Source organism: Gracilinanus agilis, chromosome 6, assembly GCF_016433145.1.
Source record: "Gracilinanus agilis isolate LMUSP501 chromosome 6, AgileGrace, whole genome shotgun sequence".
Lineage (NCBI taxonomy): Eukaryota > Metazoa > Chordata > Mammalia > Didelphimorphia > Didelphidae > Gracilinanus > Gracilinanus agilis.
In genome coordinates, this window is record NC_058135.1 from 10,991,794 (window position 1) to 11,009,139 (window position 17,346).

A 17,346-nucleotide genomic window follows, 5' to 3' on the forward strand; every position below is an offset into this window, starting at 1 on the left:
TTTGTTGGTTTAACTCAACTCTGTTATGTGTTAAATTTCTTGACTTATTTTATCCTGGGGAAATCAAACAGCACCGAGGATAGCTCTTTGGGATCATTGCAAGTTCAACAAAGTTTGGCATTCTGAATGTTTGGACAGGATACTATATGGGAAATATTCTTTCCCTGAGTACTCCAAAAATAAGGACACAGAAAGCTTTGTGAAGCCTAAAGAGTTATTTACATAGAACATCTCAGACCCTAATCCTCTTCTGCTGGGAAGGAGAAGCCCCAGGCCTAGTGATGGAAGGGAAGGATGGCTCAGTGGGTAGCTACTGTCTGAAGACAAGCCTCAACAACTCGAGGATACCAGTCACCAAAAGTCCTGGGGATCTGCAAAATCACAGAACCTTCGAGGATGGAAATGTTGTTGTTATAAATACTATGCGATTGATTTACTTCTTGATCATGAAACCAAACTATTTTAAGACCTTCTTGCTGATGTGAGTACTTGGCTTTTCAAAAACAGTTTCCAGAAGCAATTCCAAAATGGTCATTTTTTCAAGACTTTCATCAGAACTTAAAATTAAATCAGTTTAAATTAAATCACTTCCTACAATTTCAACTGACTGAAATATTCAGAACTTGGCAGATAGGTATCTACATTTTATCCATTAACAATAACTAACAACTTAATATATTAACTAATACTATACTTTAATAATTAACAACTTAATAGTTAACCATGAATTGACTTATCCCATTCTAGCCAAAACATAAAATTATTTCCACCTGAAGGTCAGGTAAGAACCATACTTTTGTTAAGCACCTGCTATGTGACAGGCATTGTACTAAGTCTTGGGGATACAGAAAAAGGTCAAAACCTGGCTCTCTGGCCCTAAAAGGCTCACATTCTAATGGGGAGGAAAACAAGCAAAAAAGCATACTTTCAAGATATACAGTGAAAGGAGCATAAGAGGACCAGGAAAGACTGCCTGCAGAAGACAGGATTTCAGCTAAGTCTTGAAGAAAGTGAAGGAAGCTAAGAGGTAGAGGTGAGTGAATAGAGCATTCCAGGCACCAGAACTAGTTAAGTGAAAATGCATTAAAAAAAAGAAAAATGAAAAAAGGCCAGTGGTAAAGAGTGGATGGGAGGGAGTGAAGTGTAGGATGTCTGGAAAGGCAGGAAGGGACCAGAGGACACTCCTTGCATTCCCCACCCTCTGACTAGCAACCCAATATAAGCACTTCCTCCCTTCACTGTCCGGAGTAATGCAGGCGACTCATAGGCAATTTGGCAGCTTAAAGGTACAGTTTGGGCACACAATCTGTAAAAGGTTCACCAACACCCTGGGCTTAGGACAGGGCCTGGCACACAGCAAATATTTAACAAATGCTTGTGGACTTAGAGTACAACATAGTAGGAAATCCATTTGTACAGAGATGAAATCTGAGCTCTAGGAGTTAATGAGACTAACAAGTGAGATCCCTAGGAGGAAGAGAAGTTCCTGCCCAAGACAAAGCCTACGAGAACACCCATTATTAGTGATCAGGATCTGGAGGAAGATACCCAAAGGAGACTGAAAAGGAACAGTTAAGACAGGTAGGAGGATCTGGAGAGAGCAATGTCACAAAAACCTAGAGGGGAGAGTCTTGGTGACTGACAAGGTCAAGAAAGATCAGGCTGGAGAAAAAGCTGTTAGATTTGGAGATTAAGAAATTGTTGATAACTTTGGAGAGAGCAGTTTCAGTTGAATGATTAGGTCAGAAGTCAAACTGTGGAGAATTTAGATGGCTTAAAATCAATTATCAAGTTAGACATGCATTTGAACATTTCAATTGGGGGTAGGGAGGAGGAACAAAAATAACACAGGACACAAATGTTCTGCTTGTCTGCCAAATGCACCTAAGAGTTCTTGTCTTGACATTTTCCAGTGTCTTAATTTTGTGTAATTTTTGGAATGTCTAGTCAACACCCTAAGTTATAAAATGAAAATTAATAAGCCATTGCTTCAAAATTACTTTGAATGAATGTGTCCATTTTGGTGTTAACTATATTATTTTTAATTACTTTTAAGTGAGAACTGAAAGTGTCCATTCCATCTTGGATAAAGCATAGATTTCTAAACACTTGAACAAATACAAATGCCTGAAAATAGTACAAATGACACAAGATTATCTATCATTTCCTCAAAAAGTAGCATATTGACCTCTTGAACCACCACCTTCCTAAGCAGCATTCACTGGGAAGTTACCTTTAAAGCACAAAATATGCAGGCATCCCCCTGACAAACATGTCCAGACAGAATGCGTAAACTCCGTCGGAATATATCCAATTGCCATAAAACCTAAAAGAAAAAAAAGGGAAATGTTAAAAGGAAGTTTAAAAGGCACTTTTTCTGCAAAGAAAACAGCTTGGATTTGAGTCCTTCACAAAACTGATTCTTGGTTATCTATATTGTCAACCATAAGAAAAGAAGCACAAAGGAACACCTTCCCTAGAAAGAGAACCTAGCAAAACACACAAGACAAGCAATTCTTGGCAAAGGCTGCTGGACAGGTGCAGGATGGTCTGAGGCCCACCTGCAGGGGCCCATCTAAGAGCAGATCAGAGTATTTGGCGCTGCCAGTGGTAACCAGCTACTGGATCCATGAATGGCCAGACGGTGGGGAATCCATAAACATGCCAGGCTCTATCTCTGTGCGAATGGGTATATATAGAAATGATGAGGCTCCAACAAGAGCATCACAGATCAGTCACAGAGAGTATTAAGAAGCTATGGGGCTGAAATCATTATATTTTTCCCCAGATTAGCATAAAATAAGGTAGAGATTTCAGAAAAGTCCTGGTAATAATACAACTGACCATGTGGAGAGTCTAGTCATTAAAAATGAAGTAAATAAGTACAAGAAAAAGCTGGCTACTCCCTTAAGAAATGTGATATGAAAGAGATTTGGCAAAGCCATAGAAGGAAAGATTACAAATGGACAACTTATTGTTATTTAGGGGCAGAAATAGAATTTAAACCAATGTTGCACCAGACAGGTTCTGAATGGTGAAGAAGGCAGTGCTGGGACCAGGAGGTGAAGTCCAAAACCTTCTAGGACTTCTGGCACCCGGACTATTGTGCTGAATGAAGAAAGGGTAAAGGCCAGGCTTCCAGGAGGAAGAAGAGATGTGGAGCTCTAGGTGCCTCTGATTTTTGTCCAAGAGAAAAAATATAAATCTATGTGTGCAACACACACACACACACACACACACACACACACACACACACACACACAATGTTCAATTTGTTGAGATAAACTATTTTAAAGTCTTTCTAAAAACTGAGCACAGGATTCTGAATAAGTAACTGAATATGTTTAAAGCCTCAAATTCTCCTTAATACCTCTGGGGTTCTTTAAACTGACATCATGATCAGTTGTTCAGTTGTTTTTCAGTCCTGTCCAACTCTCAGTGACCCATTTGGGGTTTTCTTTGCTGATACTGGAGTGGTTCACCATTTCCTTCTCCAGCTTATTTTACAGATGAGGACACTGAGGCTAACAGGAGTAAGTGACTTGTCCAGGGTCACACAGTTAAAGTATCTGAGGCCACATCTGAACTCAGGAAGATGAGTCTTCCTACCCTCAGACCTGGCACTCTGTCCACTGCACCATGAAGATTATTACAGTTCTAACTCAAAATCAGGTGAATATTTACATATTTTCTTTGTTTCTATTTGGATTACATTCCAATTAATGGATTTGCTTTTAATTCTGGTTGGAGAATCTCCTTGAAAAGTACAAAAGAATTAATGTCGGGGCAGCTGGGTAGCTCAGTGGAGTGAGAGTCAGGCCTAGAGACAGGAGGTCCTAGGTTCAAACCGGCCTCAGCCACTTCCCAGCTGTATGACCCTGGGCAAGTCACTTGACCCCCATTGCCCACCCTTACCACTCTTCCACCTAAGAACCAATACACAGAAGTTAAGGGTTTAAAAAAAAAAAGAATTAATGTCATTATCATTCCTCTCCATTAGAATTATTGAGTGTTCAAAACAGAAAGTAGTTAAGACAGCTACAGAGACCTCTCAGATAAGGGAATACTTCCATCTCCATCTTACCAATAATTTACCCTTAATAAGGGTAAGCTGTGAATTGGTTGCCAGGCCTTTTAAAATATAATCTTATTTTATTTAATGGTGGGGGGCCTGGAGGGCTCACAGTAAGTCTGACACATTTTTCAAACTTTGCCCCAGAAGATCTGCAGAGTAGCAAGTTTGGAAATCATCATTTCCCCAGCATTAGTAAAGGAAAGTGATGGACTTGAGGCATTTCCTAAAAAGGCTGGTGAGGACAATTCATTATTTTGCCATCTCACAACTCCTTCCCCCACATTCTGAGTTTTCCTTTGGTCAAGGATATCCACCATCCTGCTCATAGCCTATGTTCCTTTGCAGCTTTCCTGGTCTCTCCTCTCAGAGAGCGCCAAGCCTTGCCCACAAAGCCTTTCTCCTACACTCAAAGGAAGTCACTCTATTTTAGGTGTCCTTCATCACCCCCAGGCTGTAACAGCCAGCTACCACCCAAATGATCTGCCTGTGTGCAACCTCTTCTCCTATCCATTCTCACAGCTTGTCAAAAGAATCTTCCTGAAGGCAAAGGTCTAACTTACCTGTTCAAAATCATTCAATGGTTATCTGTCACTACTTCTTTTTTACATCCTTAACTTTTCTGTCTTAATAAAGACTCCAAGAATGGGAGAAGCAAATGGGATTAAGTGACTTGCCCAAGGTCACACAGCTAGAAGTGTCTGGGGCCAGATTGGACCTCAAGCCCTCCCAACTCCAGGCCTAGTGCTCTCTTCAATAAGTCACCTAGCTGACCCTATCAGCTACTTTTAAGATAAAATGTAAAGTCCTCAGTTCCCACCACAATCTGGCTCTGGTGGGCCTACTGGCTATTTGCTAAACCCATCATTCCATCCCTATCTCCACCCTACCCTTACATATGCAGGCCTATAATGGATGCTGCTCCAGCCTGAGACAGATCTCTACCTCTCACAATGCTGGGCTCCCTTCCTCTATGGATCAACTAGAAAACACTTATTTGAAGAGTCAGAGAATGCTACAGGTGGAGTTTACCTAGATCTGGGGAAGCATTTGATAAAGTATCTCCTACCATTCTGATAGAAATAAATGGAGAGATCAGAGCACAGAAGGGGCTAGATGAAAATACAATTAAGCTAGATTTGGAACTGTTTGAATGAGAAGACTGAAGAGTTAATGATTCTGTGTCAAATGAGCAAGCCAATTCAACTGAAGAACCACCAGGGATCTTGGCTATTTAACCTTTTATCAGTGACTTGGATGGAGGCATAGTGGGCAATCTGTAGATGGAAAAAAAAATGATAGATAACATACCTAAAGAGCCAAAGATTCAAGTGTCACATTAGCAGGCTCAGCCCAGTAGTGACTCCAGGGATCTTTGTGATTTGTGACTTGGAAGAAAGCCTAAAAAGCATGTTCAACAAAATGGCAGGTGACATTAAGAAGAGATGGACAGGTTTGAAAAAGATCTTGCCTTGCTATTGTAAGAAATGTAAGAGGGAAAATAAGGTATTATAGATATATTTTTAAAGTGTGGCCGCCAGGAATCAACAATTCAGGTTGATTCCGTAATTAATTCAGACCCAAGTGATCATCGGGTTGAGGCAAGTTTATTTACAATCAGGAAGGCAAAAGTATAGGAATAAAGACGGAGAGAGAAGGTTAAAAGGCTAAAGAAATGAGGCTGCAAGCCACAAGGCCTAACAGCCAGTTGGGCTTGTGCCCGCTTTAAGGCAGAGCTTGGAAGCGGCCCAGTCAGGCCAAGGAAGTCAGCCTAACTTACCCATGTGGCAATACAGAGTGTAAGCATTCTGTGGTCTCAGGAGCTCCTTCAGCACCGAGTTCGAAGCTAGAACTGCCTCCACAGGAAGTGAGTAACATACTTAAAGAGATAGTGTCCTTCGTCACTTCCTGTGGGTCCCCCTCTAATTCAAATGGACAAATGGCAGTCTCTACATTGATTTGGACTGTCCAAAGGACAGTCCCTTGTTATAGATTTGCTACTCATTGTCATGTGTGGGTAACTCGTCTCCCCTCCCCACTAAGGAAGGTGAGGATTACATCATTTCTACCCCTAGGATGGGCAGATTTTTGACTATGAATGGGCTCCAGCTAATTCCATTTACACACTATAGCACTGGGGATAAATCTAGGAACAAAAGTCTTGCATTTGTGTCCCAAAAATTAACCTCATAGGTAAAAGATGGGAGAGCCATAACTAGACAACAGTTTGAAAAGTGCCCTGAGGGTGGGGGGTGGGAGAGGATGGTGTTAGTGGACTAAAAGTTCAATAAGAGGCAGCCCCTCACCTCACCAAAAATGGCAATGGCTATAAGATTTTGGCTTTGTTCCCAAAGGACTATCTAGCTTTCAGCAAGAACCCGTCCCCTAGGTCAGGCAGAGCACACCAATATTCTCAGATTCAATTCTGTATACTGGTTTAAGAAGAGGGAAGATAAGCTAGGGAGCATTCAGAAAGGGGCAACCAAGATGGCCCATGAGGAATCTGGGCCCAGGTCAAAAGAAAAGGCTGAAGTAACTGGGTATGTATCCCTTGGAGACGAGAAAATTCACACTAGATGTCTTCAAATGAAAGAGCTATGATGCAGAAGAGGGATTAAGTGTATGTTCTATCTGACCCTAAGAGAATTGGGAGCAACAGGGAAAACTGCAAAGAGGCAAATCTAGGTTTAATATTATAAAGATATTCCTACTGGAAAGGATTCTAATTTAGCTCTGTTACAAAGATACGTATTACAATAAAATCAGGGGTGAAAAAGATTGTAGCAGCAGAAATGCCTGCTAGAGCAATGAGGCAAGAAAGGAAAATGAGAGGAATAGCACAAGTAAAGAAAAATTAACAAGGTTTGCAGATTATATGAGTTATGTGTAAAGAACTTTATAAAAAAATTAACAAATACATGAAATAATGTTCTAAACCACTAATAAAAAGAATAATGGACATTTTTAAAACCTCTGAAACTTCACCTTCTACCTAGAAAATTGGCAAAAGATGACAAAAGATGGAAATAGTCAATATTTGAGAAGCAGCTAGGTGACACAGTGGATAGAGAACCAGGTCTGGAGTCAGGAGGATCTCAGACACTTCCTGTGTGACCCTGGGCAAGTCACTCTACCCTAGCCCTTGTCCTTCTGTATAAGAGCTGTTACTAAGGCAGAAATTAAGGCCCACCCATCTCCAGGCCTGGCCCTCTATTCAGAATCACCTAGCTTCCCCCAAATAGCTCATTTTTGACCCTCAAGAACATCAATATTCTCTTGAGGAGTGGCTAACCTGTCATCCAGGAATTTATTCTAAGAAAAGATGAGCAAAGCACAGGAACATTACAACTAAGGCCAATTGAAGTAAGTTGATAATAAATCCAATTCCCCTGCAACCAGAAAAAAAGGAAAAAATCCAACTTGAAGAAGCTATGTGACTTCAGCCCAATGAACACCACATGTCCTGACAGACTTGGTTTCTGTGGACCTTGGCTGAGGTACTTTTCAACCCTTTCCCTTTTTTTTTCTTTGTTTTAAAGAATAGCTGCCAGGTAGAGGAGAGGGAGCACTCAATGAAGGAATGACAGAAAAAAGCTGCCAGGGATGCTTTCAGATCTTAAATTCTCCCTCTCTAAGGGAGACCTTCCACTAGATTCCTTCAGTTACAGCCTGTGCCAAACAAACCCAGGCATCACCCTCACCTTGACAAGCATTTCATTTTGACCCTTGTAAGGATAAAGAGTAAAGGAAAGAATTTTTGGGAGACAGAATGTTGCACGAGAGGAACATGAGACAAGAACGGCAGCTGAGGACAGCGGGGAATTCTGGGAAGGATTCTAGAAGGACCAAGTCTTTGGTTTGGGGAGCTCAAGGAGAGTAGAAACAGGGATTGAGCTCTGAGTGAACCAGAGGTGAACCAGTGGATTTCCCCAGTTGGAACTGAAATCCTGATAACCTGTTCTTTGTCAGCAGACATATTCTCACGTTCAAGACTATATTATCTTGTCCACTGGGGATTTCTGGACTCTGTCTGGGAGCAGATCTCCAAAACCCCTCATCCTGTCCTTGCCTTACAGAGACCCTATTCTACTGAACTATTGTTATAGCTTATATAGTAGATATAGAAATAGAGGGAAGGGAAGGAGAAGCTTCGGGTTGGAGACTGAACTGGCTCCCCAAAGTGAAGAACCTTGGCTTAGACATTAGGGCAACCAATTTCCTCTGACCACCACCCTTATCAATCACCTTGATACTCTTACTAAATACTTTTGGCAGGCAGATAGCATTCAAGGATTACTGAGAGACAACTAGGGAAGAAAGTACCACAGCTGTGCCTGGCTTTGAGCCCGACCCCTGTAGTGCGGACAACCAGTCTCGAGGGAGGCTTGTGTGAACCCTGACTCTAGGCAAGATTGAACTGGGTCACCACATACCTCATCTTGTATGGAAGCCTTCCCTCTAACCTGTGAGGGCCAGCACACCTTCCCTGGTCACCCACCATCTGGGTGAAACCCCCTTCAAGACACCCTAGTATTAGTGACTCCATAGGAGTGAAAAGAGAGAATTACCACACTGATCCATCAACTCTTTCTCACCTGATCCCTTTCCATCTGGACCACTCATACATTGTGGCTGAGCCTGCCTAGGTTCTGTTACCTAAGAAATACTAAAGCAAATTATATAAAAGGAAAAGCCTCTGTGAAAAGCTGGGAGGCAGCCATATTTATTTTCCTCTCTCCCATGGTAAAACACTAGGGACAAACCTCAATAGAGAAAAAACCAGCAGACAAACCCTTAACAGCACAGTGTTAAAAAGCACTTGGGAGAGAATTTTTCTCATGGATGCTTCAGTGGGAAGAACTGCATTCATAATGCTGAGCTGTGCCATCTTGTTCTACAGCTTTTGCACTACAGTCTACAATCTCTGGGTGGTGGTGATGCCACAATATATACTAGAAACAATACACATCTACAATAGTTATCAGTGGCTGAAAGTAGAAATAGGACATATCTGTGCCTTTATACTAACTGTGATGGCAACTATAATCTCATTCCTACAGTTCTATTGGTCACTGAAAAATATACAGAAAATACTAGGATATGGGGATGAAAACATCATATTAATTCTGGCTTTAACAAAGGACATTGCTCAGTTGCAGGAAACAAAAGACTAATGCAAGGAAAAGAAAACATTGTGGGGACTAGGGTGCTGACAGAAACTCAAACCAAGAACAATAGCAATGAAACCATGCAAATCATTACAGGAGGGGCAGAGACACCAATCTCAATTCTCCCCATTCACGACCATACCATTCTATAACCTGACTCTGGCTGGTTCACCTCAAAACACATAAATCATTCAGTAGTGGAGATTACTTGGCAAAGACTGACTAGTAGTTGAAACCCAGGAGTTCCTCTTGTCTGACAAACAGACTGTTACTGTTGGTTCTCATTGCTTTGCCTAGGCTAATGGTGAGCTTAGCCACCAGCCTCTTGTTCTAAAAAACCTCAGTAGTATTAAACAACAAAAAGAAAGGGGTTCAGTAGAGATTTATTATAAGACAACAAAAGCCTCAGTAGGGAAAAACAGCAGTAGCCATCTTGGGGAGGAATTGGGAAGCAGCCAGACAGCAAAGCAGCCAATCAGAACACCTATCATCAATCAAAAGAGAGCAAGCAGCTCTTAAAGGGATAGTAGTAAAAAGAAAAAAAGCCACAAGTTGTCTTTAAAAAGGGGTTTCTGTCAAATCTAAAGTAGAAAATTAAAAGAAAACAGCATTGTGATCACAAAGAGATAGTGATAGCGATGGGATGTTTTGCTTTGATGACACAATTTGGCTATATGATTTATAATCTGTTTTTTTGTTATGATACCACACTGTCTATATTTTCCTGAATATATATGAAAATTTTACATGCTTCAAGATAGTGCTGGACAAAGTGATATCATTCATCCTGGCACAATTGGCATTATATATATTCTACCATACAATAAAATTTGTTATCAACAAGATTTTGGGCAGAACACAGAATAACACAGATGTAACACTGATGATTTTGGGAATCAATGAAAAGGTCTCTACTGGCAGAAATAGTGAAGGAACTTAAAGAGGATCGGGATAACACCAAGACAATAAAAAAACTCCTCTCAGAACTATATAAGAAAGGCCACAAATTTTCCAAATCAAAGTTACAATGGGTTATGCCTAAAGTTGAATACCTAGGATTTATCTTGGAAAATGGGACAAGAAAGATTTCTAAGAAAAGAGTAGAGGGCATATAAAAGCTCAGTGTGCCAAAGACTAAGAAACAACTGAGAGACTTTTTAGGAGTAACAAGTTTCTGTGTAGACAATGGATCCCAGGCTATGGCCAAGTAACAAAATGCCTGACGGACTTAACAAAAAACACAGTCACAGAACCTTTGAAACTAAAAAAAGAGCATCTCCAAACCTTGGCACAGCTCAAAGATGAAATCATAACAACTTCAGCCTTAGGTATTCCAGACTACAACAACGTATTCCATCTCTTTGTACATGAAGCAAGAGGCATAGCTTCTGGAGTGTTAGTCTAAACTTTAGGACCCAATTTTAAGCCAGTGGCATATTACAGTACACAATTAGACATAACTGAGAAAGGAATGATTCTGTTTGAAGGCAATCGCAGCCACAGCAACCGTGATTCAAAACTCATCTAATTTGGTATTAGGATCAAAACTTAATGTCTACTCTTCACACCAACTAAAGTCCATATTGAAGAAATGTCATTTACAAGTTTACACACAGCAGAGACTTTCTCAATATGAGACTGTGTTACTAAGCAACAAAAACATCACTTTAAAACGTTGCCAACCACTGAATCCAGCTACCTTGATTCCAGATCTGCCATTTGAAGGGGAACCCATACATAATTGCCAGGAAACAATATCATTAGTAGAAAAACCAAGAAATGATTTAAAAGACACTCCCCTAAAAAACAACTTGACATTGAAATGTATACAGATGGTTCAAACATGATGGTTTATGGGGAAAGGTACACCGGATCAGCAGTAGTAACACAGAGACATTATGGTATGCATCCTTACCAAAGCATGTGAGAGCTCAAGGGGCAGAGTTTGTTGCTTTATTAAAAGCTTGTCAAATGGGGAAAGATAAATGGGTCATTATTCACGCAGATTCTTGATATGCATTCTCAGTAATTCATGCCACACCAGAAATTTGGAAATAGAGAATTTTTGACAAGTGCAGGCAAAGAGATCATATATGTTAAATATATGATATTATAAACATAATGCAACTTCTTGAGGCTGTACAACTGCCCAAGGAAATGGCTAATAATGCACTGCAGATCACACATGGGGGCTAAAGATCATGTGTCCTTAGGAAACCACAGAGCTGACATTACAGCAAAATTTGGAGCTTGAGAAGGACCTCTACATGTATTGAATTTCTCACTAGTTGAACAGGACAATCTAACTAATGCCTACAATGAACAGGAAATTCAATCATGGGGGGCAAAACAAATAAGGGGCATATGGTTTTCACAACTAGGCAAGTCCATCCTGCCTAGAACCTTATTCTATCACGTGTGCAACGCAATACATGCACAGGGACACTATGGAACCCAAGCCGTGATTGATTCAGTGAGAAGATTTTGGACTGCACCTGGAATATCTTCATATGCCATAAAAGTATGTCAAAAATGCAAAATCTGTAAGCAGTTCAATGGTTTTCCCTTAGCATATACTCCATTTGAATGCATACAGATAGATTTTATCAACATGCTGAAAGACAAAGGATTTAAGTATTGCCTTGTGATCATAGACAGACTGACTAGAGGGCCAGAAGTTTGCAAGAAGCAAAAAAGAACAACGCAGTATTTGTGGTCAAAATTCTATTAAAAGAAATCATACCTAGATTTAGGATTTCCACAAAATTGGACTCAGACCATGGCAGTCATTTCACTCAATCAATACTCAATGAAATTTAAAAAAATCTAGGAATACAAACAACATACCACACACCATATGATTCCCAAAGTTCAGGGCAAGTAGAAAGATTGATAAAGACATTGAAAATAGGAAAATTTTGTGTAGAAACACACCTAAAATGGACAGACATTCTATCATTAGTTCTGTTCCATCTTAGAATAAGACCCAGTGGAGATCTGCAGGTCTCTCCATTTGAGATGCTATACGGACACACAATTTAGCAAGGAAGGACTTGTAAACCAGCATACATAGTGATGATAGGAGGAGACTGTCAATTAACAAAGTACATACAAGCTTTACAATCAAGAATAGCAGAGTTGCACAAAATGGGTGTAATAAAACAAACAGTACCCCTGGATTACAATTTACACAACATCAAACTGGGAAATATAGTATATGTAAAAAATTTCAATAGAAAACTGGCTACAGACATAAAATGGACTGGACCACATGAAGTATTTGCTTACTACCCCAACAGCTATAAAAATTGCAGGGAAAGACTCATGGCTCCACTGTTCCCACATAAAACCAGAAAAATCCATAGAAGAAGATAATTAGAAAAAAATAGTGATGAGAAATGAAAACAAAGAACTGAAAAATAAAATACACCACAAAGAAAAAATAGTGCCACATAATGTTCCCGACGAGATCCCAGCAATCAACTTATAACAACAGTCTAGCATGCCACAGCGACAAGAAAAAGACAATTTTCCAGCCCAGAGGAAAAGATTTAAATCATCCCAGAGGAAAAGCATCAAGAAAAGCTGCCAGAAAGAAAAAAAAAAGAGAGAAAAAAGCTGAAATGGACAGCTAAGACTTTGAATTTTGTAAATCTGTATATACAAGAAGAGGACAGACAGAAAACAGGACTTATATGTAAGACTAAGTGCGGCGAGAGCATAAAAACAAAATTAATTTCACATATTAGGGAAATAGTATGCAATACTACATAACTTGGAAGAAAGAAGGGATCTATCAGTGAACAGAAGTGGAAATCTGAAGAAAACTGGCAAGTATCCATTTAATACAACATTATTAGACACACAACATAAAATCACAAACTGACATATGTTTGGAGACCTTGTTAATAAATGAGTGTATGAAATTGCATTTGTGCAAAATTGAAAATCTGAATATAGTTAGTTCCAGAAGGTCTTAGGCAAATAGAAAGATCAATAGATATTTCTATTTGACTAACATCAAAATTATGGGAAAATGCCTATTATTGTACTATATGTGAATAATCCCTGTAAATAATGTATATGTTGTATTTAGGTTAGTAACCCTAGTGATAGGGTCTGTAAAAATGTAACACAGCATGTATATACACTGTATATAAGATTAGGTTATAGATTAGACTAGGGACTTAGAGAATAGTTATAATAAGTAGGGAATAGGGTAGGAGTTAAATTTACACATAGGACAGATAGTTATACTTAGGAATAGAAGTAAGCTGCATTGGCAAATTGTTGTTAAAGTTAATTGTTTATTGTAAATCGGATGCTGAAATTGTGTTTAAAGGAAAAACATATACATAGAATAGTTTGCAAATAATCACAGGTAGATAGAGTAGAAAAACTGTTTGTATTAGTTTAACTTAACAAGAGTAAGTAGTATTAACATAAGGATTCACTGTTCTGTGTAATGTTCTGTTAGAAAAAAGTTATTGTACTGAGATTTAATGTAAAACCCAAAACTACCCTTACCCAAAACTTTCCTGCATAAAATTCCTTAGATTAGATAAAGTTAGCATAGAATAGAGGTAGAGTAATTGAGGGAAGTTTGCATAATACACATAAGTGACCTTGGGAAGGTCACAACATAAAAAGGGGACATTTGTGGAAAGGAAAACTGTGAATCAAGCTTATGCATTTCTGCACACTGAGATGGAACAGAAAGGGGTTGAAATGTGATAGGAGGGGGAGTGACAGTTGGAGTGAGAGAAGAGGATTGTGGGAGAAACAGTGAACTGAAAGGTCTTTGCCCTTTGAACTCTGTCGAGTGTGGAGTAAAAGACCTGGAGCTCTAGATCCCTTGTGGCTGATTCTTCCTTACTCAGTGGAGAAAGACGGTTCCTGTTGTGGAGAGCCTCCACTGGAAGAAGTAACAACAACAGTGGCTGAGAAGGGACTGACCCCTTAACTTCAGGGGGTCACCCTGAAGATCCTTTCATTCCCTTGACCTTCCCAAGAAGGACACTTGTCAAGTGTTAAGGTAGGATAGAGACTTTTATTAGCTTAGAAGAAGATAGATCAATTGGAGCTGAGCCATCTTGGCTCAACTGAAGAAAACAAGAAACCCAATAGGGTCTCCTCTCCCTCAAACCTATCCCCTTTCTAAATTTAATATAATTATTAAACCACTTGAGAAATAGAAAATCGCAGTCAGATTCATATTGGAGGGACAAAATAGAACAAGAGGCTGGTGGCTAATCTTGCCTTTAGCCTAGGCAAAACGACGAGAGTCAACAGTAATAGTCTGTTTGTCAGGTAAGGGGAACTCCTGGGTTTCAACTACTAGTCAGTCTTTGCCAAGTAATCTCTACTAATCCCCAGAAGTTTAATCAAAGACACTGGTCCTGTTATCCTTAACCTAAACCTTACCGAGGGATACCTCTCTTGTGGGTATTTGTGAAGGAATTTCAAAAGCAGCCTCTCAGCCACAAAGGGTATTCCTCCATTTTACCTCTCCAGCCCTCCAGCCCTGTACCTCCGTCATTTCCTGTTCCCACCCTGTCCTTATCCCAGTACCTTTCAAATTTTATACCCTGATGGTCCAGTTGAAAAAGCCCCAACAGCCCCCAAACCTTGGAAGTGGCAGCACCTTTCAGAGACCAAGAATCTCGCTTCCAGCCCAGTCCAAGCATCATCCCCAGCAACTACCTCTCACTGGGCAGGCAAGCTAGCTTAACTGAAAGAAAGGGACAGAAGGAAGCATGTACCAGGTGAGGCAAAGCAGCACTCTGAATACCAACTCCCCTCAGAACTAAAAAGAGATAGTTGAGAATTCTGAACTCAAGAGTCTTGGGAATAGCCAGGCTTCCAATTGGGTGCCCACAGACATCAGTCTGGGATGCAAACCTGGACAGAGAGATGCAGCATGAGCACTGCCTCTGCAAGGGCTGCAGCCACCATTACAAGAGACCCAGAAAAGAAGGTTCTTGTCATCAAAGATCTTGGCACTGACAAATGACTCAACTTCAGAAACTGCTATGGTTTTCTCTATGGAGATGACTTTAAAGAAGAGGCCTCACCATCTGCTTTACCAGGACCATGGGTCCTTTCCATGTGAATTATAGCCGAAACATTCCCTAGATATCATTTTCCCCAGTAGAACATGAGCTTGGCCTCAAGGGCAGGGACTGGCTGACTCTTTTGTTTGTATCCTGACTGCTTGTTGTTGGTGAGTCTTTCAGTTATGTCAGATCTATGCCTCTCTCCAGGATTTAGAAATGCTTAAGAAATGCACATTTACTCATTCCTTCCTCTGACGTCTTCTTTGGCAAAGAGGTAGCCCTCAATGCCCATACACTGAGGAGCTCATGCTCTCTGCTGGTCCTTTCAGGTTGGAAAGATTCATGATGGAGCTGAATATGGAAAGGCTCACCAACGTTTTTATTTGTGACTTTCCCAGGATCACACAGCTAGGGAGTGTTTGAAGTCAAATTTGAATCCAGGACCTCCCATGGCTTGGCTCTCAATCCACTGAGCCACCTAAATGCCCCAAGATCAAGACAATTCTAAAGGGCCCATGATGAAAAATTCTATCCACCTACAGAGAGAAAACTGATGAATTCTGAGTACAGATAAAAACAGAATTTCTTCACTTTCCTTATTTTTCTCATCTTTAAAAAAACAACATGGCTAATGTAGATATGTTTTACATGATTTCATGTATGCAATGGATATCATATTGTTTACCTTCTCAATGAGTAAGGGAGGGGCAAGATGCAAGGGAAGAAAATTTAGAACTCAAAATTTTTAAAAATGAATGTTAAAAAATAAAAAACCCTAGAATTATAATTCCCAGCACCCCACTTTCCTTCTCATGTTAGGTGCTGACATAGGAAGAATATAAATTTTGTGTAACCCTGCCTCTCAACCTCTTACTGTGATCCTGTTTGGTGAAGGTGGTGGGAGGTGAGTGGCAGGAGAATCTACTCACATGGCCTTATATTTTGTTAGATAATTATCTTTTTATTCCTTTACTTCAGGTGATTATTAAACTTTATAAAATATAATACTTACAGTATTGGACATTAATTTAAATCCTACAGTAACAATTCTTAAGAGAGAAGGGCAAGGGCTAGGCAAATGGAGTTATCATAGGTCATGTAATTAGGGAGTATATGAATTACAGAAATATTAAAGAAAAAATGTACTCAAATCAAAATCTTCATTCTTAATTTATGTTTAAAAACAATGACCAAAGGCTTTCTTGTTAAATGATATGTACAGGGTGTCCCAAAAGTTAATGTGCAGTTTTAAGCTATTAAAGCTAGGACTTTTGGAACATCCTGCACATAAACCACTTGGCAAGACAGAAGGATTACATACACTGCTACCACTGAAAGAATTAGTAAAAAGGGCTTACCTGTACAGCGCTATTGAGAAAGCAACTGTTTTGTCCTGGTTCGTTTAATAAGCCCTTGGTAGGGGCTAGTGATAACATACTTCCAGGCTGATAAACTTTGCCCAGGTTGCCACTGGGTTTCCGTAAGAACTTTACCCAGGCCATGTTTGGATAACTCTGTATGTGTAGAAGGCGAGCAGTCTAATTCTTACACTGTCTCCAAAGCTGAAATCGCCAAGGCGATTGGTTCACCTGAGTTCATTATAGTCTAAGCAGCTAGCCCCGATAGCCTTTTCCTTTGGAGTTTCCAAGTTAAGATCTTTCTTGATGCTGCAACTTTTACATTAAGGCAGCATATCACTATTCTTACAGAGCCTGGGAATTGTAGAGGCTCTAAAATTTTTTTTGAAAAGGGCCTTAGTCAAACCCTTGAAGATGAAAATGTCTTAAAAAGAGAAAATCATCATAAGAGTCGGGTGGATCCAACTGGAGTGTATTTAAGAAAGAACTGCTAAAAGGCATATCTCTGAATAGGTTTTTGTGACCTATCTGTTTATCTTAATTAGATCAAAAATGTACACTGTGACATTTTGAATCCAGGTTCAGCATTATTCCTTCCAACATCTATTTTGCTTGTGTTTTCCTTTCAGGGAAGAAGATTCTGCCTTCCAAAGATGAAATCATCCTCAATGAGGCCATATTTCACACCACTG

The 17,346-nt window shown here is 39.9% G+C and overlaps 1 protein-coding gene across 4 annotated transcripts in view; it reads right to left on the reverse strand.

Annotated features, from left to right (window-relative positions):
* Nucleotides 1-16,798, reverse strand: part of USP53 (ubiquitin specific peptidase 53) — a 56,684-nt gene extending 39,886 nt beyond the window's left edge. For all 4 annotated transcript variants that reach the window (XM_044680014.1, XM_044680013.1, XM_044680011.1 and 1 more), the window contains exons 1-2: nt 16,655-16,798; nt 2,234-2,326 (exon numbers count right to left, since the gene is read on the reverse strand). In XM_044680014.1, coding sequence (XP_044535949.1) covers nt 2,234-2,326; nt 16,655-16,798 — 237 coding nt within the window. The remainder of the gene's footprint in view (nt 1-2,233; nt 2,327-16,654) is intronic.
* Nucleotides 16,799-17,346: the final 548 nt, after the last annotated feature.